Source organism: Equus quagga, chromosome 3 (genome assembly GCF_021613505.1).
Source record: "Equus quagga isolate Etosha38 chromosome 3, UCLA_HA_Equagga_1.0, whole genome shotgun sequence".
Classification (NCBI taxonomy): Eukaryota; Metazoa; Chordata; class Mammalia; order Perissodactyla; family Equidae; genus Equus; species Equus quagga.
The window spans coordinates 29,162,813-29,186,848 of record NC_060269.1 but is presented as its reverse complement, the minus strand read 5'-3'; the positions used below and the strand labels follow the sequence as shown (position 1 = coordinate 29,186,848).

General features: G+C 41.6%; 2 protein-coding genes across 4 annotated transcripts in view; one reads left to right on the top strand and one right to left on the bottom strand.

Annotated features, from left to right (window-relative positions):
* MAML3 (mastermind like transcriptional coactivator 3) overlaps window positions 1–3,059 on the top strand; it is a 392,390-nt gene extending 389,331 nt beyond the window's left edge. For both annotated transcript variants that reach the window (XM_046656355.1, XM_046656354.1), the window contains exon 5: window positions 1,875–3,059. In XM_046656355.1, the coding sequence (XP_046512311.1) occupies window positions 1,875–2,872 (998 nt within the window). In that variant the 3' untranslated portion in view covers window positions 2,873–3,059. The remainder of the gene's footprint in view (window positions 1–1,874) is intronic.
* MGST2 (microsomal glutathione S-transferase 2) overlaps window positions 242–24,036 on the bottom strand; it is a 38,300-nt gene continuing 14,505 nt past the window's right edge. Inside the window, exons 3-6 of one of the 2 annotated variants that reach the window (XM_046656356.1) lie at window positions 13,650–13,720; window positions 10,783–10,864; window positions 3,053–3,269; window positions 242–1,504 (exon numbers count right to left, since the gene is read on the bottom strand). In XM_046656356.1, the coding sequence (XP_046512312.1) occupies window positions 1,478–1,504; window positions 3,053–3,269; window positions 10,783–10,864; window positions 13,650–13,720 (397 nt within the window). In that variant the 3' untranslated portion in view covers window positions 242–1,477. Of the gene's footprint in view, window positions 1,505–3,052; window positions 3,270–10,073; window positions 10,297–10,782; window positions 10,865–13,649; window positions 13,721–24,036 lie in introns of those variants that run through there. The other variant, XM_046656357.1, reaches the window with a different exon arrangement.

The following is a 24,036-nucleotide window of genomic DNA, read 5'->3' as shown; positions in this document are numbered from 1 at the left end:
ACCTGCCCTGGATTAATGTTTTAATACCTTTTAAAAGGCATCGCAGCATTTTTGCCTTCCTAAGAAAGGAAGCTATTTCTCATTCACAAAATTAGTCCCAACAATATCCAGTCCCTCAACATATCTGTTATAAATATATGACAAAAATGTACAAAGTATGAAAGTCATTTCATCTGTTTCCAGCAGCCCATCAGCCTGTTTATGTAATTTCAGTCTACCCAATCAGTCTCTGAGTCAGCAATATTTTTCCATTAAATTTTTTAATAAACAACTCAATAACCCATTTCACCACAGTTGATCAGATTGGCCCTGCAGTTGATTCAAATTTAGTCGTTAAGGTCACAAAACTTCATAACAAGATTACAATTCAGTGTTTAAACAGCAGCTTTTTAAATTTTTTTTTTTGATCTCTTAGATAGAATTAAGCTTAAAACAAAAAATTGAAACATTTCCAAGGAGCTCCCTCACATCTTTCAGGTTTCCCCACGGTAACCATTTCATTTTTCAATGCAGCATGATATTGATCTCAAGCCACAAAAACTTAAGCCATAATCAAAATTCCCATAATTTTCTTTCTTAAAGAAAGAAAGAAAATATGGAAACACATATGCTACCCAGAAATCAATACCCCCATCCGGAAGACAAAACCACGTTTCAGTTATCTGCCAAGGTGCCAGGTTTAACGAGGTTACACTATTGTCATCTGGTTTCTCATCCCAGTTCCAGGTAGGAGCAGATTTGCATATAACATCGATTGGCTCCCATGCTGCATCTTTTTTTAAGAGTCCAGGAAAAAACTATTTTTCTTTTTCTCGTAGACTTAGTCATTAGCAGAGACGTAGAAAAATCCATTTTGGTGTACCTCCTAGCCCTTCGCAACATTGACTGGGGTTCTGAGGGTGACATTGCTATTCTCTTGGCTGGTTTGGAAATTTCCTTAGAACATGTAAAGAAGGACTCACTCAAATGCCTAATTAGAGTTGAGGTCTTGGCATTGATGCTCTGGCCAACTTTTAAGCAGCATCATTAGAACTACGCTAGCGATCTACTGAAAGAAGTAGTCACTGCCCGTTTGAAGGAGTGGACTTTGCTGAAGAAATGCGTAAAGTTCATTGCCAAGTAGCAAGTAGCAGGATGATTTCTTTTTCTAGCTCAGGAAGCTGGCCAGTTTGCACTGACATGTTATGATTCAGAGAATCTGGAGCATGTGGAAATCTACAGAGTGGATCCAAAAATTTCCTGTCTGTCGAAATAACTTCTTAGCGGAAACAATGGCCTTTAACCTCTCAAATCCTACAAGTCTCAAGGGAAATTAGTCTAGTGGTCTTTATTGATAGTAGTCTCTGCTGAACCATGTTCCATTTCACAAATAGAATATGCAAAGTGATCAGCCATTTCTTCTTAATTTAGCCCAGAAGGTGAATTCCCTCTCACCTCCAAGAAAAATGATCTCTTATTGGTTGAGGATGGCATCATATCAAGAAGAGTAAGAAAAAACTTGCTTCTGAAATGTGAACAAAAATAATATCAGGGTATATAAAGTGAAAAACTCAACTTAGAAAGCATGCGTCCAGTATGATCCCAATTTTTGTGTGTCTATTTATATATAAATAATAGTTGGAAGTGGTCATCTCTGGATGGCGGGAATTCAGGTGACTTTAATTTTCATCTTTGTGTTTTTCAGTGTTCTCCAGATTTTTCATAATCAGCATATGTTATAAGCAGAAGAATAATTGTTTTTTATTAAGGATTTGTTTTCAGAGTAGATCCTTTCATATAAAAGAATTTGTCACTCCCACAGAAAATTCCAACAACTTGTTACAGTACATTCCTTATCAGAAGAGTGAGTGATGTGTGTCTTTTTTTCCTTGCAGGTTCTCCCCAGGATATAGCAGCCGTGAGAAGCCAAGCAGCCCTCCAGAGCATGCGAACATCACGGTTGATGGCACAAAACGCAGGCATGATGGGAATGGGACCCTCCCAGAACCCAGGGACAATGGCCACAGCAGCAGCCCAGTCAGAGATGGGACTGGCACCTTATAGCACCACACCTACCAGCCAACCAGGAATGTACAGTATGAGCACAGGAATGACCCAAATGTTGCAGCACCCAAACCAAAGTGGCATGAGCATCACACACAACCAAGCCCAGGGGCCGAGGCAGCCCGCCTCTGGGCAAGGGGTTGGGATGGTGAGTGGTTTTGGTCAGAGCATGCTGGTGAACTCAGCCATTCCCCAGCAGCACCAGCAGATGAAAGGGCCGGTAGGCCAGGTGCTGCCGAGGCCCCAAGGCCCACCGAGGCTGCAGAGCATTATGGGAACAGTCCAGCAGGGAGCACAGAGCTGGCAACAGAGGAGCTTACAGGGGATACCTGGAAGGACTAGTGGAGAGTTAGGAGCATTCAACAACAGTGCCAGCTACCCACTTCAAGCTGGCCAGCCGAGGCTCACCAAGCAACACTTCCCACAGGGACTGAGCCAGGTCGTGGACGCTAACACTGGCACAGTGAGAACCCTCAACCCGGCTGCGATGGGTCGGCAGATGATGCCACCACTTCCGGGGCAGCAGGGCACTAGCCAGGCCAGGCCGATGGTCATGTCTGGCCTAAGCCAGGGCGTCCCTGGCATGCCAGCGTTCAGCCAGCCCCAGGCACAGCAGCAGATGCCCAGTGGCGGCTTTGCTGCAAGCAGCCAGAGCCAAGCCTATGAGCGGAACCCCCCTCAGGACATGTCATACAATTACAGCGGCGAAGCGGCTGGGGCTTCCTTCCCTGGCCTCGCGGACAGTGCAGACCTCGTGGACTCCATCATCAAAGGTGGGCCTGGGGATGAGTGGATGCAGGAGCTTGATGAATTATTTGGAAACCCCTAGTCAAGAGGGGCTCCAGGAGCCACAACTCTAGTGGTTAAAGCTTAACGTGAAAAAGAAACAGGATGTTGACCCATCCTTGTTTTTTCGTTTTTTTGACCCACGTAAACTGAGCAAAACTGCAGCTGGCTGACAGTGGAAGATCCAGGTGCCAATCCACAGCCCCGCGGGGCCTCATTTCACCTGATTTCCACAAGCAGTCGAGACGAGATGCCATGCAGATCCCTGCTGTGAGAGAGGGAGACACGCCAGAGGCAGGTGGGGAAGACGAGTCTGAAGCCCCTGTGCTCGGCACTCCCTGTGACCACCTGGCCCAGCAAGAGCTGCGCCAGCCAAGACGGACTGCTGCCCAAGGTGAGGTATCCGTCTGCCCCTCCTGGCCCAGGTCCGGAGACTGCAGCTTGGGAGACACAAAAGTGACAGAGCCTCAGGCCAGGGAGAGTCCCACAGAGGCTGCTGGGTGGTTGCGCAGGCCCAGAGCACAGGTCAGAAATGCGCTGGACTCTGGCTGGAAAGAAATGTCAGGCTTCAAGACATGCTACTGTATTTGGAGGGTAGACACGAAGAGCAGTGAGATGTCTCAGGGAGACGACGACAGATCCTACAGGCCTGTCTCCTGCCCCGTGATGACCCTCAGGAATTTGAGAGGCGTTGCTGTCGGCTGCCTCACAAGGATTGCCAAGTGAGCTTGGAGCAGGGTCCCTCCAGCTGTCCTGGGGGACAGCCCTCTGCTGGTGGCCATGGTGGCCATCCCTCCAGGTAGTTGGGCTGGAACCTCTTGGGGGCCCGGATGATACTTATACGTCTAGGCAGTTCCCATCTACTTGTGGCTGGATGCTGTGTGTCTGCCAGCATGCCGCCTTTCTCCCTCACCCCTGCCTTTATTTCTCCTTGCCTCCACTCCAGCCTGCCCTCGCTTCTCCTTACAGTCTATCCAAGAAGAAATGAAGCTTTTGTCTCTAGGGAGCCTGGGCAGAGTCAAAATAAATGCAAGAAGAACTTAGACAATGCCTGAATTGCAAAGGCGACACTGGAGTTTTCTGTCTCTAACGTGTAGAGTTGAGTGAATATTCTCTGCTGGGAACTGAGTGGGCTGCTCTGCTGATGGATGGTGGGTTTGTATGAGCTGCATCTGATACCTCTGGTACACCCAGGGAGGAATGGCCTGGAGGTCACTGGCTCTGGCTCCCCTTGGGAAAATCCCAGGGGTGATGCTCTAAAATTGGCCTTGTCCTTAATCCTTACTCACCGAAAAGACAAATCTAAAATCCTGAGAGATGAGGAACTGAAAAATCAATTGCTCCACCTTATACATTTTGGTGATAAAAAGGAGGAAGATATGGTTCATTTCATATGGGCAGAGTCATCCACTTCCAAAGTTCTGTACAGTTGTTCTCCTTGTAATTCACTCAAATTTGCCCTAACCGGAGACTGCCGGAAGGGATCAACAACCTCTGCTATCTAAGGCTTGTCTCTGTAGTCCTCGCCTCCCCTCCCACTGTCCTCTTCTGGAGGCCATGTGGCCTATTGTTGTCCCGAGTAAGAAGGGCGTGTGCTTTTCTCCTACCACTCCTTCCCTGCGTGAACGAAAGGCTGGCTCCCTTCTGTGCACTCACATGCAACTTGCCTCGCCAGAGCCCAGGCGGGGCTGTGGGGAGCAGGACTGGCTGCACTCAGGGCAAGGTCCTGAGAAGGGGGGTTCGAATGGAAGGCTGGGGGCAGAGGATGTAGTGAGGCGGCAGGCAGGCAAACACTGCCCCAGATGTGCTCGCCGTGTACCAAGGTTATACAGTTGTGCGTTGCTGACAACACGATACATTCTGAGAAATGTGTCCTTACGCAGTTTCATCATTGTGCAAACGCAGAGTGTCCTTACACAAACCTAGATGGTATATAGCCTACTACACACCTAGGCTGTATGGTACTAATCTTATGGCACCACCGTCATACATGCGGTCCATCGTTGACCTGAACGTGATGTGGCGCCTGACTGTGGATCTACTCAGCAAGGGGCAGGATGGAGGCCAGAGCGGGCCAGGTGGGTGAGAGCCCAGGCAGGGGCTGTGCTCCCTCTGGGAAGAGGTGGTGGCAGGGTGACTGTGAACTCCCTGCATGGGGAGGGACACCACCAAGGAAACTCTTGAGTGGAAACAGATGAAAACCAAAAAAAAGAAAAAGAAGTAAACAAACAAGAAACAGAATACATAATTACCTTTTTCTGAAAGGTACAGGAAATAAATATATAAGCAATGATGAGAAACTGGAGGTGGCTGATGGGGAGGAGGGCACTTCGTTACCTTTTCAAAGCTTCCTCCAAATGTTCAGTACTGGGACCAACTAAATAGAGAGGTAGATTTTAATAAGGTTGTTTTGTTTTGTTTTGTTTTTCCTACGGTGCTGATGTATATGTAATGTCTAAAAAAGTTATTTGTAAATAAGTTTTTACAATACTGCAGATATCACTGGGTCTACTATCTGTAAAAAATATACATATAAATATATATATACTGTTTGTTTAAAATAGAGTATTTTTATTTCATTCCTTAACTCATCGTCACAGCAGTGGTATTGCACTTCAGATGACATCTAATTACTAATTTGTACTGTATGACCTATGGCAACTTGCTCCATTTTATTCAGATTTTTCTAGTTTTCTGTTTTTACTTTGTACATTGAGCATTGCTTATTTCCTTTTAATAAATGTACAGAACTCTGAAATGTAGAAATGAAGTGATGTTGACATACCACTTTTAAAGGAAAAACAAATGAATAAAAGATTGTTATCTGAATCAATGCAAAGTTTAGTTTCTTTTAGGATTGTCACTGGATCTCCAGTCTTAATTAGGCAGATATATTATGCATGAGTTTTAATTGATTAACTGCAGTTCTTGTCTCAAAAGTTTGGTGTCATTTTTTTAAACACTCATGTAACAGAAGAGATCAGTCAGTCATTCCCAGCCTTTTTAATTCAACCACACAGCTAGAATATTCTAAATTTGCACTCCGGGGGCTGTGGCAAAGGGAGGAGAGCAAAGTCAACTTTGGAAGGAACATACTGAAGTCCATTTTAGATTCAGTACCATAACAATTCATTCCCCCTGGTTCATTCAGAGGACTTGGAAAATTGATAGTAAAATTTTTCTTGAAAAAGGAAGGAAACTCAAGGAATATATTGGGGGGAAAGTAACTTGCCTGGACAAGCCCTGAGATGGGATCTGAGCTCCAGCGCCCCCTGCAGGAACAGGCAGAGGCTGGGACTTTGCCTGAAGTTGCCCCTTGTTCGGTTTCTTGCCTGTCTCTGTCCCGTTTTCCCTCCTAGGAGCCCTTCGTGAACAAATCACACACATGTGAATCCACCCCTCCACTTCCAGAAGACCTGACCCAAGACGTGCCATCAAACATTAAAAACATAGTAACACAACACATTTCAAAACTGACTGGGTGAAGCAGAAAAATAGGCCACCAGAGCAGAATAAAGTCATCACCAAAAATAGATCCGAAATAAAGGTGAGTTTTAATATATACAAACCAAGGGAAAGAATGAACTTGATCGTAGAAGAAGAGGCCAGCTCTATCACCGTGGGCTGTGCTTCCAGACTGGCTGGCAAGTAACACTGTGGAAAACAATGCGACACTGGGCTTTGTCCCAACAATACCGGCTCAGTACTCTACCAGGTACCATGGGATGGAAAAATAAGCTGATTCGTGGCTGGGGTGTGGGAAGGCTGATGTCAAAAGTGAAAACATGAAGCTCTGAGAAGAGTTGGATGATCCCACTAGTCCTGATTAATTCAAATAAAATATTTTTATTTACACGGAAATTTGTTCTGCACTAGGTGAATGCAATACCTTTCTCCTTTAAAACGATGTCTTATATGTAATTGTATTGACCTTTATGAAATCCCAGTGCAGTAAGTGCGTGATGGAAGAAGAAGGTGGGCGAAAATAGACATCTATCCAGGAAGTCACTAGGCATCCGCCCCAGTGAGAAAGATGTATTTTATGGCTGAAACTTAGAGAACATTCAAAAGCATTAGATGAGCTATTTCTGTCTTTGGCCTTCTTCAAGGAAGACTGTGTCTGGAGAAAAAGAGTGAAAAACAAATGACCTGATATTTTTTCCTTATTAATGACTTTTTTGGCCACACCCCACCTACCTCCAACCTGCGAAGAAAAGCGGGGGGAGGAAAAACCCCTGGGAAGAGAGCAGGGCTGCTTGTTTGCATAACCAGCCCATTTTCTTCTTATTTTCTTTTTCGTCTTTTTTCCTCTTCTTTTCTCTTCGCTTTTCTCCTCTAGTCTTGTTTTTTGTTTTAAGTTCTAAGGTCTAGTGTCCTCTGGATGAGCTACCACACACAGACACCCGTCTCATTTCATGCAACAGGCAGAGGTCATTACAACAGCTTCCACACACATGGCCCCAGTGTCCCTGCCATGTCCAGGACAGCTGCTGGGCCAGCACTAATGCTGCGGCTCTATCCATACCATAGATCCCAAATCAAGCATACAGCACTCAACATAAAAAGTCTTCAGGGGCTGGCCCGGTGGCGCAGCAGTTAAGTGCACACATTCTGCTTCTGTGGCCTGGGGTTCATCGGTTTGGATCCTGGGTGTGGACATGGCATCGCTTGGCAAGCCATGCTGTGGTAGGCGTCCCACATATCAAGTAGAGGAAGATGGGCACGGATGTTAGGGCCAGGCTTCCTCAGCAGAAAGAGGCAGATGTTAGCTCAGAACTAATCTTCCTCAAAAAAAAGTTCATTCAGAGCTACCAAGAACTTGATTTTAGATTTTAACTTTGCTTCAGATTTTTAAAAATTTCATTGTGAACATTTTCAAACAATCAGAAAAATAGAATAGTACAATGAATAACTATACACTTACCAACTCAATTTAATAATTGCTAACACTTCACCATATATGCTTCACATACATATTTTGCAGAACCATTTCAAAGTATACACCTCCAACCACTTCATCCCTCAACCTCTCAGCATGCAGCTCCAAGGAATCAGGACATTCTCTTCTCTAGCCACAATATCATTATTATCACACCTAACACAATTAACATTAACCCCGTCATATCATCTAATTCTCACTCCATATTCAAATTGCCCAATTGTCTCCCAAATTTCTTCCAACATTGCCATTTTGTTTTATGCCTTTTTTTTTTTTAAAGATTTTATTTTTCCTTTTTCTCCCCAAAGCCCCCCTGGTACATAGTTGTGTATTTTTAGTTGTGGGTCCCTCCACTTGTGGCATGTGGGACGCCGCCTCCACATGGCTTGATGAGCGGTGCCATGTCCGTGCCCAGGATTCGAACCGGCGAAACCCTGGACCGCTAAAGCAGAGCGCGAGAGCTTAACCACTCGGCCATGGGGCCAGCCCCATATGCCTTTTTTTTTGGTAAAGACTTTTAATACAGAAAAGTTCTTCTCCATCCCTTTTTTCATAACATTGACTTTTTGAGGCAATGAATCTGATTTCTGAAAATAAAATTAGTCAATTTACTAATATACAAAAAATACATATGTAATTGTCAAACAGATCAGAAACTCACATCTCCGTGGCCAGCATGTTTACTCTCTGTAGCCGAATTTATAGAAATTAAAATAATCAAGAGGTTGCCTTGGTGACAAAAGAATTAGAACAAAGGCAATAAATTCTATAGTTCAGATGTTTAAAGGTACAAAGGTCCAATATCCTGGTGCACCCATTTTCTTTTTCCATATGTTGTTTAACCAAACTATGTGTGTGTGTATTTATAATTTGCACCTATAAATTGTTCCAATTTAGATGCAAAATAGAAATTGTTTTAAAATCCTCAAGTGTAAGATTTGGAAAGTTGTGGTTTTCCCCCCCACTTCTAAAGTATATGATTATGCAAATAATTGCACTTTCGGGTCAAAGATTTGTGCACTCTTTTCTTTCGCTGTCTTCAATATATAAAATAATTAAAATGTCACAATACAAATCACCATAACCAATCGGAATACTAAAAATACCATAGAATCAGCATTTTAAAATATTAGCCCCATTTTGTCTAAGAGAAAACTGAGGCAGAGAGCTACAAAGTGCTGGGGTAGCATAACCAGCAAGTGGTAGAACAGGTTTAACATCTAGCTCTGGAGTCTTCACTTCCTGCTACACTACCTCTATTGACCAGATGCCTTGTCTGGAGTCAAACGGCCAGTGAGTGAGGGAACCGGACTTGTATCCAGGTACCCCATCCCAGACTAACACGTTCTCCATGTACTTTAAGACATTTAGTACTGCTATTTTAGATGCAAGGGATTGTCATGTTTTCTCCTCTACTCTTCTGGAAACACTAGTGTTTAAATGCCTTTATTTCTTTTTCTATTATTCATAGGCTTTGTAACTTCCTTTGTACCCATAAAAAAGAAAAGTTCCAATAAACAGCTTCTGGAAGATGCCCACGCCAGGCTCAAGGCTGTCCAACTTTCTTTGGAAAAATAGACAGAGAGCTCTTTTCCTGATGTTAAAATGTGTTATATAGGCTCATAATTCTGCTTTCCTAAGGTCTCTGAAGACTGTGAAGTGGACTCATTCCCATTTTACAGATGAAGAAAGTGAAGAAAGGTCATTTGCATTGTGCTAGACGGTGACTGCACCTCAGGGTCACAACAGCAGCCAGCCCCAAACCCCACATGACACCCAGAGTGCAGTGGAAACCAGCCTAGGCTCTCCAACCATGACCATGACCCTCCTGCCCCTCCCCAGGGGCAAGAATATTCACTGAGCCCTGGTTTCTGGATGGTTCCTTGAAAACGATGTACCTTTTCTCTTTTTCCTTTTTTCTTTATGAAGTCCATTTTCACAGCCAGATTTGTTTTGTGCTCTTAGTTGATCACTCTCTTCTCTGGCTACTCTATGTGTTTGCCTGACTTCCCCCACACGCAGCCATCTGTTGCTTTCCTGCAACCAGTGAAGTGGGCTCAGCTGCCTTATCAGTGTCTGTGTGGAGCTTTCCATAAGAGAGAAGCAGTCTCAGAGATGAGTGATGGCAGTGGTCCCTAGAAAGTCCAGCACACAGGTCAGGCTGTTCCTCCCCACACAAGCACGACTTTAGCATTGACAACTAAAACCAGGGCTCAGAGCAAACTTCATTTCTTAAACAAACAGGAAATTTATATTCTCTAACCGGTATGTTTCTACAAAGCCATTTCAAAAAAAACAAAACGAAGACTTTCATTTTTTTTAATTGAACAAGTGACACCATATAAACTTCAGAGTGGAAACATCTTCTGCAAGCATTTGAGCAAAGGGAGGAGAAAAGTTAGAAATGCCTCAGTTTCTTGGCAACATTGAGGTCTAGGTATTCATCCAGAAAGCTGTTTGCAATCCCCAGGGCGCCCAGGATGGCCAACAAGGCCAAAATCCCCAGACCCAACCGGAAACCAGTCATCCTGCAGGGTGGATATGAGGGAAAGAGGTTATAAACAGGGCTACAGTGATGAAGCCGGGAGTCCTAAAGTAGGCTGCTCATCATTAACACCATCTAGAACTTCTGTGTTCTTGCCATTTGAAAATTTTGATTCATCACATAAAGGGGAAGCCAACCACAGAGGTTAATTGGCTCCTTTGAACATTCAAAGGATTATCAAAGCTGGGCAGGATTATTTCCTTGGTAACATCTTGGAGATAGTGCAACATTTTTGCAAGGATTTAAAATGTGGTGGTCAAGGAGTGCACATTCAGTGCACAGTTTTATATTTGCATGTTCTGCCTCACATCTAATCACATACGGCCTGGTGAGACTTGGCCTCAGGCAGCATAAATCTCTTTTGCAATCACAACCATCAGTGCTGTTAATACTCTCAGGAAGAGGAAACTAATTCAAACTCCATCCTGCTACTTTTTACCTAAACACCCAATTCTTGGGTTCTCCTTACCTTTTGTTAGCAGCTTCTGAATATCCCCAGAAATACTGGTGACGGGCATAGATGTACACCAGACCCAGACAAGTAGCAAAAACTATAGAGAAAAAAATAGAGAAGATAGAGAGTCTGATGGCAGTCTCTCAAAATGTGATGTAAAGACTGAGAAAATACTCATAAAACATACATCTGACAAAAGACTCATGTCCAGAATATATAGAGAACTCTGACAATTCAATAAGGAAAGAAAAACAACTTAATTTTTAAATAGGCAAAATATTTGAATAGACAATTCACATAGGAAGATAGACAAAGGTACCAATAAGCATACAGACATTTTTTCAACATTATTCAACATCATTCAATATTAGCAAACTGCAACTTAAAACCACAATGAGAGGACACCACTTCACACCTACCAGAATGGCTAAAACTAAAAAGACTGATGACACAAAATGTTGGCGATGTTGGAATCCTCATACATTATTGGTAGGAATGCAAAACAGTGCAGCCACTCTGGGAAAAGCTCTGGTAGTTTCCTATAAAACTAAACATACTTTTTGACCCAGCAATTCCATTCCTATGTATTTAAACAAGAGAAATGAAAGCGTGTGTCCATGAAAAGACTTGTACAGAATATTCATTGCAGCTTTATTCATACTAGCCAAAAACTGGAAACAGCCTAGAAGTCTTTCAACAGGAGAATGGATAACCAAACTATGATAACCACACAATGGAATACCACTCGGCAATGAAAAGAAACAGATACTCACAACAACATAGTGAAGCTCAAAAACATTTTGCCGAGTAAATGAAGCATCACACAAGAGTACAATATTGTATGATTCCAATTATGGAAAGTTCTAGAATGGGCAAAACTAAACTATGATGAAAAAAATCACAACAGTGTTTGCCTCTGAAAGGGGTTGACTGGGAAAGGCATGAGGAAACTTTCTGGGTGGCAATCATGTTCTATATCTTGTTAGGGTTTTGGGTCACATAGGTGTATATAGTTGTCAAAACTCATCAAATGGCACACTTAAGATTTGGGCATTTCATTGTATATAAGTTTTACCTGAAAGAAACGTAAAGTGTGGCATGAAGTTCTGCCATCCTGTCCAACGAATAATATCACATCCTCCCTACATTAGGGACCCTCTCTCTTCCTCAGCACCTCACAGATACAAGTTGCCAGAGCCCTCTTGTACACACTTGGAGTCTATCTCTGGGACTCTGGTAGGTTAGACAGAACTAAATTTGTTAAGTTATTCAGTCACAAACATTTTCTCTAGTTTCTACCACATACAGGTATTATTCTAAGAACTAGGCTTAGCAGTGAAATAGATACAAGCTCCCTGCCTTTATGGAGCTTACCAGCTGAGACAGACAACAAGCAAAGAGGAAAATGAGAAGAAAATTACAGATCTGAACGTGCATTGAAAGAAATGAAGAGGAAATGGGCCAGCGGGCACTGGAAGAGGCCACCTGTAGAAAGGGGTCGGGGAAGGCCTTCCTGAGGGGCTGACATTTGCTTTGGGGCCGGAAGGATGAGAACAAGAGGGCCAATTGCTGGAGAAGAAAGGGTGGCAGGGCCACCTAGCGTCTGAGGAAGTGGAGAGATTGTGAGCATGTTGAGGTCTTGAAACTTCCTATCTAATGATTACTCCCACAAAGCCAAGGAGAACTGTTCAGGGCAGTTAATAGGCTACCTACTCTGGGTGAGAAAGAATGAAAAGAAAATTATGACTCGCAGATACCCAAGAAATCCTTTCCTGACAGGCAGTCAGCCTCAGTCAGCTCATCACAGTGAAATCGAAAGGGTCGAATGGCAGAGACTGAGTCCCATTATCAAAAGGCACTTTTCTTATTAGCTGTTGATGTGGTCTCACCTGACAAGAAACAATGGCCCCATTCATGCCCTTAAGGGACAAAAATGTGTATTGGAATAAAGTTAAGAAGTCGTTCTCTGAGGGATATATTATCTGAAATTCCTCAGTTGACGGCAAAAATTACAAGAAGAAGGGATAGGGTTGCCTTTGAAAACAGCTAGATTTTGGTTTATTTAAATCTTAGCAATCAAATGTCAAACTCAAATGAGGCAGTGAGAACTATCAGAAAGCAAAGGGATTGAATTTCTCCAACTAAGGGAGCTGGTGCTGGTCCAACCCCCTGTGAAAGGCACAGAGTTTGGGTAAAGCCTTCAGCTCACCAGGGAGACCCCAGTCAGATAGAAAGGAGATGTTTGTAAAGTTGCTACATACAAACAATAGCGCTGCATCATCCGGAACTCTTAAGAAAAGAGACGTGGATGGTTGGGTCAAATACCTATAGACCCCGCTCTGTACTTGGAAGCTAACTTTCTCCTACATCGGTGAAGGTTAAATTGGACAAATAACCTCTCTGTTCTTCAGTTTCTTTATCTGTAAAGTAGAAGTTAATTACTGAAACTACCTCATAGGAAGGTCTTTAATCCTATGAAACCCATGCAGGAGATAATATACGTATAAAACTTAAAAATAGTACCTGGCACAGAGTAAGTGCTAAACAAATGTTAGCTATAATAATTAAGGTGAATTGTTAATTCTGTGTTCTGTTCTTGCAGATAAATTAGAATTTAGAGTGTTAGGTTTGAAGATAAATCTTGTGTCATTTTCATCCTGAGTGCCCAACATAGTTTGTTCCAAGTTTTTTAAAAACTACTGAATTGGAATGAAGCCAGAGTTAGTGTACCTGCAGAACAGTGCTCTGTGATGCACAGACATTGCTCATTTTGTTTAAAACAATTTCCAGGATCAGGATATGTGTGTTTACATGTCTGCTCCTTAATAGTTCTAAGAACTGTAGTCATCATTAGGACAGAGTTGACCGTATTTTAAAATTACCTTGGTTGAAATACCACCCAGCCATCCACAATGTAATCATGAATGCAGGGTAAAACTCCACACTGTTTTGTCTGCAAGGAAAAATAAAGACATGGGTTATTTTATGAGAAAACTATACACCAAAGCATTGAGTTTTCATCTAGTGGTAAATGTCCAGTGTCTTCTTACAAAAATAATATAAGAATTTACATAAAGAGTTTAAATGTCCTTACATGCAAAATGAGTCTTTCAAGATGGGACTCAAACCTCAGAGCATGGCCAAGACTCGTTCTCCTACGGGCAAGCTGTCATTAGTAGAAATGAATTGTAGCACTTTTCCAAAAGACAGGCCTTGAGATGGTCCTGATTCTGAACCTAAAGATCATTCTGTATCTTATCTAAATAACTCAGAAAATAACTCAATTCATAGTAAGTGGATTTCTTCCCCCAAATTCCCTCACATTATTGCCTTCCACTTGAGATACTCAGCACATTAAAAATGGCATTTAAATAAGTCCCCTAAAACCTCCTGAAGTAAGAGAATGAGCATATTTTATTCCCATTTTATGGAGAAAAAACTAGGGCCTGAGAGCCCAGGATGACTGATGCCTTGCAGAGAATCAAAGGTAGACTGTGTCATCTCCAGATTCCAAAGCTCTGCCCTAATGTCAAGTCAAATTGCTTCTATTCATAGTAGACTTGGATGGAAAATTTGATACTATTTTAAGCACAGGGAATAGTTCTCTGGGAGCTATAATTAATTCATCTGCACCTAGCAAAGGGAAAAAAGATGAATTATATTCATCTTCCTTCCTGTGCTACACCCCCAAGTGATCTTGGTTAGGTTGGCTGAGCTCTTTGCTGACAATCTCACAACCAGAAAAAACTTTAATATAATTCATAATAAGGTCTTGAGTTGATCCTGGTGGAAGAGCCACAGTCTACAGGATTATAAATGATCCCACATCCTTCCTTAAATAAGCCTTAAAGCTTGTATACTTAAGGTTATGAGGTAATTGACCCAGAAATAGTTGGTTCTGGTTCTTGCAGACTGAGTTTTCTAGCCCAGGTCACCATGAGTGACGTTTTTTTCTTAATGAAAAAAACAAGTTTTAGTTTTGTTTTTGTGACCAAGATAGTGACATAGGAGGCTTCTGAACTTCCCTACTCCCACAGATGCACTGAATGTGTAGCTACACACAAAGAAATTCATGCTGAAAGAAATCCAGAAGCCAACTGAGTGACTCCTACACATCAGGTGAATGAGAAAATAGCCACACTGAAATGGGTAGGAAAGGCTGAGATACACTCACCCCATAAACACTACACCCAGCACAGTGCCATACAATCAAGAGGGAACCCTCAATTTCAAGTTGTTCCCCCAGGAGCAAAGGATTTGGACATCTAGCACTCCAACTTTTAAGACTTCCACTTGACAGCTGGGCCCCCAAAACATCTAGCTCTGCAAACCAATGGGGCTTGCATCTATAAGACCCACAGGACTATAGCAAACAAATAAGCAGTTCTTAATGAGTACATGAGCACTCACCCCAGCTATCCTTCCAGGGTGCAGTGCAGAGTGAGCAGGCAAAAACACTTGTCTCCAGTCTTTCCCAAGAAGGGGTTTGACTACATTCTTTACAAGCTGATGCCCAAGGGCCCAGCTTCTAATTTAGCACACATCTAGGAGCTGGCTATGATCCTCTCTGGAGCCCTGGTGCGCTGATGGGGACTTCTCCTGCTTTTCCACTTCAACTTGCTCCAATGATAAAACCAGATCGCCAGCATTCATTTAGAAGGATCTTGTACACACATCTGGGACCCCAGCTTTTGTGGCTGCCACCTGAGAGACAGGCCCCCAAATCACCTAGCTCTGATAGCCAACGGGACCTGCATTCACACATCCTACAGGACCATAAGGAGCAGTTTTAAACTTTGCAGTCCAGAAGGGAGTGGGATGATATCTTCAAAGTGCTGAAAGAAAAGAACTGCCAACCAATAAAGCTCTACCCTGCAAAGTTGTCCTTCAAAATTGAAGGAGAGAGAAAGTTTTCTAAACAAAAGCTTTAGGATTTCATCATTACTAGACAGTCCTTAGAAGAAGTGTTAAAGGGAGGTCTTCAATTTGAAATGAAAGGATGTTAAACATGAAAACATATGAAAGGATAAAACTCACTGGGAAAGATAAATATATAATTAAATTCAGAATACTCTAATATTGCAATGGTGGAGGGTAAATCACTTACAACTCTAGTACAAAGGTTAAAAGACAAGAGTATTAAAAATAACTACAACTACAATAATTGGTTAATGGAGACACAATATAAAAAGATATAAATTGTGACATCAAAAACATAAAATGGGTAGGGAGTGTAAAAATGTGGAGTGTTTGTGTGCATTCAAAGTTAAGTTGCTATCTGCTTAAAATAGACTGTTATAAATATAAGATGTTTTATGTAAGCTTCATGGTAACCACATAGCAAAAGCCTATAATAGATAGACTAAATATAAAGAGAAAGGAATCAAAGCATACCACTACAGAAAGTAATCAAATCAGAAAGGCAGAGAGCAAGAGAGGAAGAAAGGAACAGAAGAATTACAAAACAGCCAGGAAATAATTAATAAAATGGCAATAATAAGTCCATAACTATCAATAATTACTTTAAATGTAAATGAACTAAATTCTCCAATCAAAAGACACAGAGTGGTTGGATGGATAAAAAAAACAATGCTCAACTTTATCCTGCCTACAAGAGACTCACTTCAGCTTTATGAACACACATAGCCTGAAAGTGAAGGGATGAAAAAAGATTCTCTATAAATGGAAACCAAAAGAGAACAGGGGTAGCTATACTTACACCAGATGAAATAGACTATAAGCCAAAAACTGTGACAAGAGACAGAGAAGGTCATTATATAATGAGAAAGAGATCAATTAATCAAGAGGATATAACAATTATAAATATTTATGCACCCAACATCAGAGCACCTAAACATATAAAGCAAATATTAACAGATCTGAAGGGAGAAATAGACAGCAATACAATAGGAGTAGGGGACTTTGATACCCCATTTTCAACAATGGACAGATCATCCAGATAGAAAGTCAGTCAGGAAACACTGGGATTAAATTCCACATTAGATCAGTAGACCTAACAGACGTGCAGAACATTCCATCCAAAGACAGCAGAATAGACATTCTTCTTAAGTGCACATGGAACATTCTCCAAGATAGATCAAAGCAAGTCTTAATAAATATAAGAAGACTGAAATAATATCAAGCGTCTTTTCTGACCACAACAGTATGAAACTAGAAGACAATTACAAAAGGAAAACTGGAAAATTCACAGATATGGAGAGATTAAATAATATGTTCCTGACCAACCAATGAGTCAAAGAAGAAATCATAAGTCAAATAAAAAATATCTCAAAACAAATGAAAATGGAAACATGACATAAAATTATGGGATAAAGCAAAATCAATTCTGGAGGGAAGTTTATAACAACAAACAAAAAAGCTCTCAAATAATCTAACTTGGGGCTGGCCTGGTGGCGCAGCAGTTAAGTTTACGCATTCCACTTCTCGGCGGCCCGGGGTTTGCCAGTTCTGATCCCTGGGGTAGACATGGCACTGCTTGGCAAAAGCCATGCTGTGGTAGGCATCCCACATATAAAGTAGAGGAAGATGGGCACAGATGTTAGCTCAGGGCCAGTCTTCCTCAGCAAAAAGAGGAGGATTGGCAGTAGTCAGCTCAAGGCTAATCTTCCTCAAAAAAGAAAAAAAATCTAACTTTACACCTCAAGGAACCAGAAAAAGAAGAACAAACTAAGCCCAAAGTTAGTAGAAGAAAGGAAATAACAAAGATCAGAGCAGAAATATGAAATAGAGACTAAAAAGACAAGAGAAAAGATCAATGAAACTCAAAGCATATTTTTTGAAAAGATGAACAAAATTGACAAAACTCTAGCTAGACCAAGAAAAAAAGAAGACTCAAATAAAATCAGAAATGAAAGAAGAGATGTTATAATCGATAACAACAATAATAAGGATCATAAGGAACTATTATGACCAATTATATGCCAACAAATTAGACAACCTAGAAGAAACTGATAAATTGCTAGAAACATACAACCTACCAAGACTGAATCATGAAGAAACAGAAAATTTGAACTGAGTAATTATTAGTAAAGAGATTGACTCCATAAGCAAAAACCTCCCACCAAAAAACGTCCAGGACCAGATGGCTTCACTGGTGAGTTCTACCCAACATTGAAAGAAGAATTATTACCAATCCTTCTCAAATTCTTCCAAAAAATAGAAGAGGAGAGGATACTTCTAAACTCATTTTACAAAGCCAGCATTACCCTGACACCAAAGCCAGACAAGAACACTACAAGAAAAGAAAATTATAGGTCAATATATCTGATGAACATAGATGCAAAACTCCTTGACAAAATATTAGCAAACCAAACTCAACATTACGTTAAAAGGATCACACACCATGATCAAGTGAGATATAAAAGGAACATGCCTCAATATAATAAAGATTATATATGACAAGCCCACAGCTAATATCGTACTCAACAATGAAAAACTGAAAGTTTTTCCTCTAAGATCAGGAACAAGACAAGGGTGCCCACTCTCGTCACTCCTATTCAACATAGTACTGGAAATCCTAGCAATTGGGAAAGAGAAAGAAATAAAAGGCGTCCAAATTGGACAAGAAGAAGTAAAACTGTCTGTACATGATATGATATTATACATAAAAACCCCTAAAGGGGCCAGCCCAGTGGTGTAGTGGTTAAGTTTGTGTGTTCCACTTCAGTGGCCCGGGGTTCACAGGTTTGGATCCGGGGCGCAGACCTAGCACCGCTCTTCAAGCCATGCTGTGGCAGCATCCCACGTAAAACAGAGGAAGATTAGCATGGATGTTAGCTCAGACACAATCTTCCTCAAGCAAAAACAGGAAGACTGGCAACAGATATTAGCTCAGGGCTAACCTTCCTCACACATACACAAAAAAAACTGTAAAGACTCCACCAAAAAACTGTTAGAACTAATAAATAAATTCAGTAAATTTGCAGGACATAAAATCAATATACAAAATCAGTTGCGCATCTATATTCAAATAACAAACCATCAGAAAGAGAAATTAAGAAAGCAATCCCATATACAATTGCATGAAAAAAATAAGATATTTAGGAATAAATTTAATCATGGAAGGAAAAGATCTACACACTGAAAACTATGAAACATTGATGAAAAAATTGAAGAAAACACAAATAAATGAAAAGATATTCCATGCTCATGGATTGGAAGAATTAATATTGTTAAAATGTCCAAACTACCCAAAGCAATCTACAGATTCAATGAAATTCCTATCAAAATTCCAATGGCATCATTCACAAAAATAGAAAAAAAAATCCTAAATTTCATATGGAACCACAAAAGACCTTGAATAGCCAAAGAAATCTTAAGAAAGAAGAACGAAGCTAGAGGCATCACACATTCTGATTTCAGACTGTATTACAAAGCTATAATAATCAAAACAGTATGGTAATGGCATAAAAACAGACACATAGATCAGTGGAACAGAATAGAGAGCCTAGAAAAAAATTCATGCATATATAGTCAATTAATTTTCAACAAAGAAGTCAAGAATATACAATAGGGAAAGGATAGTCTCTTCAATAAATGATGCTGGGAAAACTAGACAGCCACATGCAAAAGAATGAAACTGGACCGCTATCTTACACTATACACAAAAATCAACTCAAAATGTATTAAAAGCTTGAACACAAGACCTGAAAGCATAAAATTCCTAGAAGAAAACATAGAGGAAAAAGTTCACTGACATTAGTCTTGGCAACGATATTTTGGATTTGACACTAAAAGCAAAGGCAATGAAAACGAAAATAAAGATGTGACACACATCGAACATATGCACAGCAAAGGAAACCACCAACAAAATGAAAAGGCAACCTAGGGCGTGGGAGAAAATATTTACAAACCATATCTGATAAGGAGTTAATATCCGAGATATACAAGGAATAATTACAAACTCAATAGCAAAAAAATCCACATAACCCAATTTAAAAATGACCAAACACCCTGAATAGTTTTCCAAAGAAGACATACAAATGACCGATATGTACGTGAAAAGGTGCTCAACATCACTAATTATCAGAGAAATGCAAATCAAAATCACAATGAAATACCATCTTATACCTATTATAATGGTATATACTATTAGAATTGGATATTAGAATGGTTATTATCCAAAAGACAAACTACAAGAAGTGCTGGCAAAGATGTGGAGAAAAGGGAACCTTGTGCGCAGTTGGTGGGAATGTAACTTGGTACAGCTACTACGGAAAACAGTATGTAGGCTCCTCAAAAAATTAAAAATAGAACTACTATGTGATCCAGGAATCCCACTCCTGGGGTATATATCTGAAGGAAATGAAATCACTATCTTGAAGAGATATCTGTACTCCCATGTTCACTGCAGTATTATTCATAATAGTCAAGGTATGGAAACAACCGAAGTGTCCATCAATACATGAATGAACAAAGAAAATGTGGTAAATATATATACAATGGAATATTATTCAGCCTTTAAAAAGAAGGAAATCCTGCCATTTGCAAAACACAGATGAACCAGGAGGGCATTATGCAAAGTGAAATAAATCAGATGGAGAAAAATAAAGACTGCAAGCTATCACTTAGAGGTAGAATCAAAAAAAAAACAAAACAGTAAACTCATAGAAACAGAGAGTAGAATGGTGGCTGCCAGGGGCCGGGGGGTGAGCAAAATAGGGAGAGGTTGCTAAAACGTATAAACTTTCAGTTATTAGATGAATAAAGTCTGAGGGTCTAATGTGTAACACAGTGCTTATAGCTGATAACACTTTATTGTATACTCAAAATTTGCTAAGAGAGTAGAACTTCAATGTTCTCGCCAAAAAAAAGAGTAAATATGTGAGGTGATAGATGTGTTAATTAACTTGATGGGGGGAATCCTTTCACAAATTATGTGTATATCAAATCATCAAGTTGTACACTTTAAATATCTTACAATTTTATTTGTCAACTATACCTCAGTAAATCTGAAAAAAAAATCTCTAACAAAAAAAGGGAAAAAGAAAGCACAGTTACAAAGTAAAATTCTTCCCCTATTCTCCATAATGTCACAGGAAATTGTGGATGGGTCAGCTCAACCTTATTAGTTTATGCCTCAACTCCATGAGAAAAAGCTCCCTGATAATAATTCAACCATCTCCTAAAACTGGGCAAGAAAACTGCATAACTCAATGCTCATCTAAAGACCTGGCTGGGGCAAAGTCCTGAAGCATCAGTGGAAATTTTTAACCCCAGCCCCCATCAAAGACAACAGTGAAGTTACCCACATGGCCCTCTAAGTGCCAGGAGACCATCAGACCCCTAGAAAATCAGAAACGCATGATATGAATGCAAAATGCTTTCTTCGTCATTTTTTAACAGTTGTCTTTACAGCCCAAAAGGCCACTGTTGACCCAAGAAATGTCTCATCTTGAGCCTAACACTGGTGATACCCTCACAAACCATCGCCACAACTTTCTAGTACTGGGGGAAGTAACCAAGATTTCTCTTTCTGGTCTTTCCATCCTTGGCATTATTTTGCTTCTGATGGTTGCCTTTTTACTAATGTCTTTTAAGTTTGTAAATTGCTACCATAGGTTAAGTGAAAAGATACTTTATAAATTTGTGCGGTCAGAAAAATCACAGCTATGTTAAAAAATAAACAGGTTCCTAACATTTCCCTTTCTTTGGCTAGATCCAGAGAACTGTTTTCCTTGAAGTAAAAGAGAGTAACAGCAGAAGAATGCTCTACTTTCTACATGCATTGGAAGTTTATGCAGTCATTTTTGCAAACAAAACACAATTGTCCCATCTTTTATCTAGTCTTGTAACACACCTTAAGTTATTCCAAATTTAAGGGTTAAGTTTTTCCAAAACACAATTCAAAATTAGCCATGATGAGATTTTTTTAAAATCACCTTCAGAATCAGTGCATTTTATTCCTCATAAAGGTTTAACTATCTAGAACTATTTCTTTCCACTGTACTAGTGGCCTTGGTTGGCATGTAGGGGAAGAGAGAGAATATTGTCTAAGAGCATCCTAGCCAAGCCCAAATTGCACTGCAGAGGGCAGAACCTGTGGGTCTGTGGCCTCTGTGGTCTCTGTCCACAGACATTGATATGCATGTGCGCTCTTGTGTCTCTTTGGTGCAGGAAGAAGAAGGCCTTTGGGCAAGAAAGAGAGAGAAAATGAGGAGAACAGAAAGATGTTACTGGGCCTTTTCCCCCTGCCCAAGCTGAGGAACTCTTTTCACACTGAGTGGAGACCAGGCTGAAAGGTGAAGGATGGCATTCATGAAAGACTTGGTGAGACCCCAGACAGGAGCACTGCCATACCTCGATGACGAAAGTGACAAAGAGCTGGGGAGAGCCATGGCCTTCACCTCCCTCTGCCACAGACCACAGAGCAGCACCGTTGCAGTCATGGAACATTCTAGAACCTGGGAAGGGGTACCATGCTCACTGGAGGACTGGAGCAGGGCAGTGGCACAGCCCCTCCCTTAAATTGCTTGCCAGCTGGGGCTCCGGGAAGTAAGTGGGAAGTTGGGGGAAGAGGGTGCTGAGGTCCTGGGTGAGCAGGGGTGGTTAGAAGTCATGAAGACTCGGGCAAGGATGGGAATGTAACTGCATTTCTGCTCCCAAAGGACAAAGCCTGGAGTACTTGAGCAGTTTAGTAGGTATCTCTGCAGCCTCCTCTCCCAAGAAAGGAGACCCTTTGTTCCCTACAAGCAGTTAGTCATTGTTGGTCTCACCCCAACCTCATGCCCCTCCTATGCTCATAGTACTTTTCTCCTGGTCCCTCTTTTACTGACTTGCCTTAAGCCCTGAGGCTTTGTCTATTTCTTGCTATCATCTTTCGGAGACTGAAAATAATTCTCTGATGGCCAGTCATGGAGCCCTGCCATTTCTAACTGTCTTCTCTGCTGCTACCTGCTGAAAACACCAGGTAGTGCTTGGCCTGGAAATAACTGCAATTTCGTTCTAGCTGCTCATTATGGTCTCCCCCACCCCTCCACCATGTGGCCATCTCCTTCTGCCACCAGCACTTCTGGGCCCCTCCAGACCCCCATATCACAGTTAACTGGTCCATGCCCAGATGTGTCCCAGCACAGCTCGTTAGCAGTAAGCTGTCAACAGACATTGTTCAACTCAAGGGGACCAAACTCTGAAAATTCATTCTGACCCATCCTATCAGTGACCAATTACAGTTACATTGACATGAAAACCAAAATGAAAATAATTTATGGTCTCTTTTTGGACAGGAAGGCAGATATATTCTGTCCTCTTATTACAGGAGATTCTCAGGAAAAATCTCCAAATGAGACCGAAAACAGCTGGCCACAGCTGTGTCAGTTTCCCTGGGTGGGAATGGAGGGTATGGCTGATTATGACCACGAGTGGACTCCCCATTTCCTGCATGTCCACACCGAGGGAAAAAGAGTCTGTCTACTCATTCCCTGGTTAAAGCCCTCTCTGCACAATAATCCTGTGCTCTTCGCTATTTAAGCTTCCCATAAAAAGATTAGGGAGAAGCTTCTCCTTTGTTATAGGCAGATGTCACCCTGGGCCTCAAATTCTACCCAGGGGTAATAACAGAGAGAGTATTTGCTGGAAGGACAGTAGGGTGACCAACCATCCAGGTTTGCCCTGGACTGAAAAGGTTTTCAGAAAGTGGGACTTTCAGTTTTAAACCAGGACAGTCCCCCATAAAGAGTCCCAGTTTCCCTGGAACTGAGGGGTTTCCTGAGACCCTGAAACTTAAGTGGGAAAACCAGGAAAGTCCCAGACAAACTGGGAAGAGTTGATCACCCTAAAGGACGGGCTGACAGAGCCTGTGAAGACTGAGTAGTTAAAGTTGCCGAAACCCCCCTGGTCCATCCCCAACTCCAAGGGAGTCTGTGCCTGGGGGCTCAGGAATGTGACCCCTGCAGATTCCTGCCTGGATCGAGGGCTGGGAGCAGCGAGGTGGTCCCACACTGTGTCCTGTTTGGGTCTTGTCTCAGTCACTAAGTATACTACAAAGTTTACCTCATTTTGGAAAAAAACGAATCAAATTGTGGTCTGGCAGCCCTAAATCTGGCAGTCCCTAAAACATTAGTCTCCAACTTTCTTTGATTGCATCACCCTAACAGTTGTATAAGCCTCATAAATATACACATATGTCCTCCTGTAGCAGGAGTGGCTGGCTGACAACAAAGATGGCGTGAAGTTGGTGCTGTGCAGGAGCGGCCCAGTCAGGGACTGCATTTCCCAGCCTCCTTAGAATTGAGTGGGGCTACTTCTTGC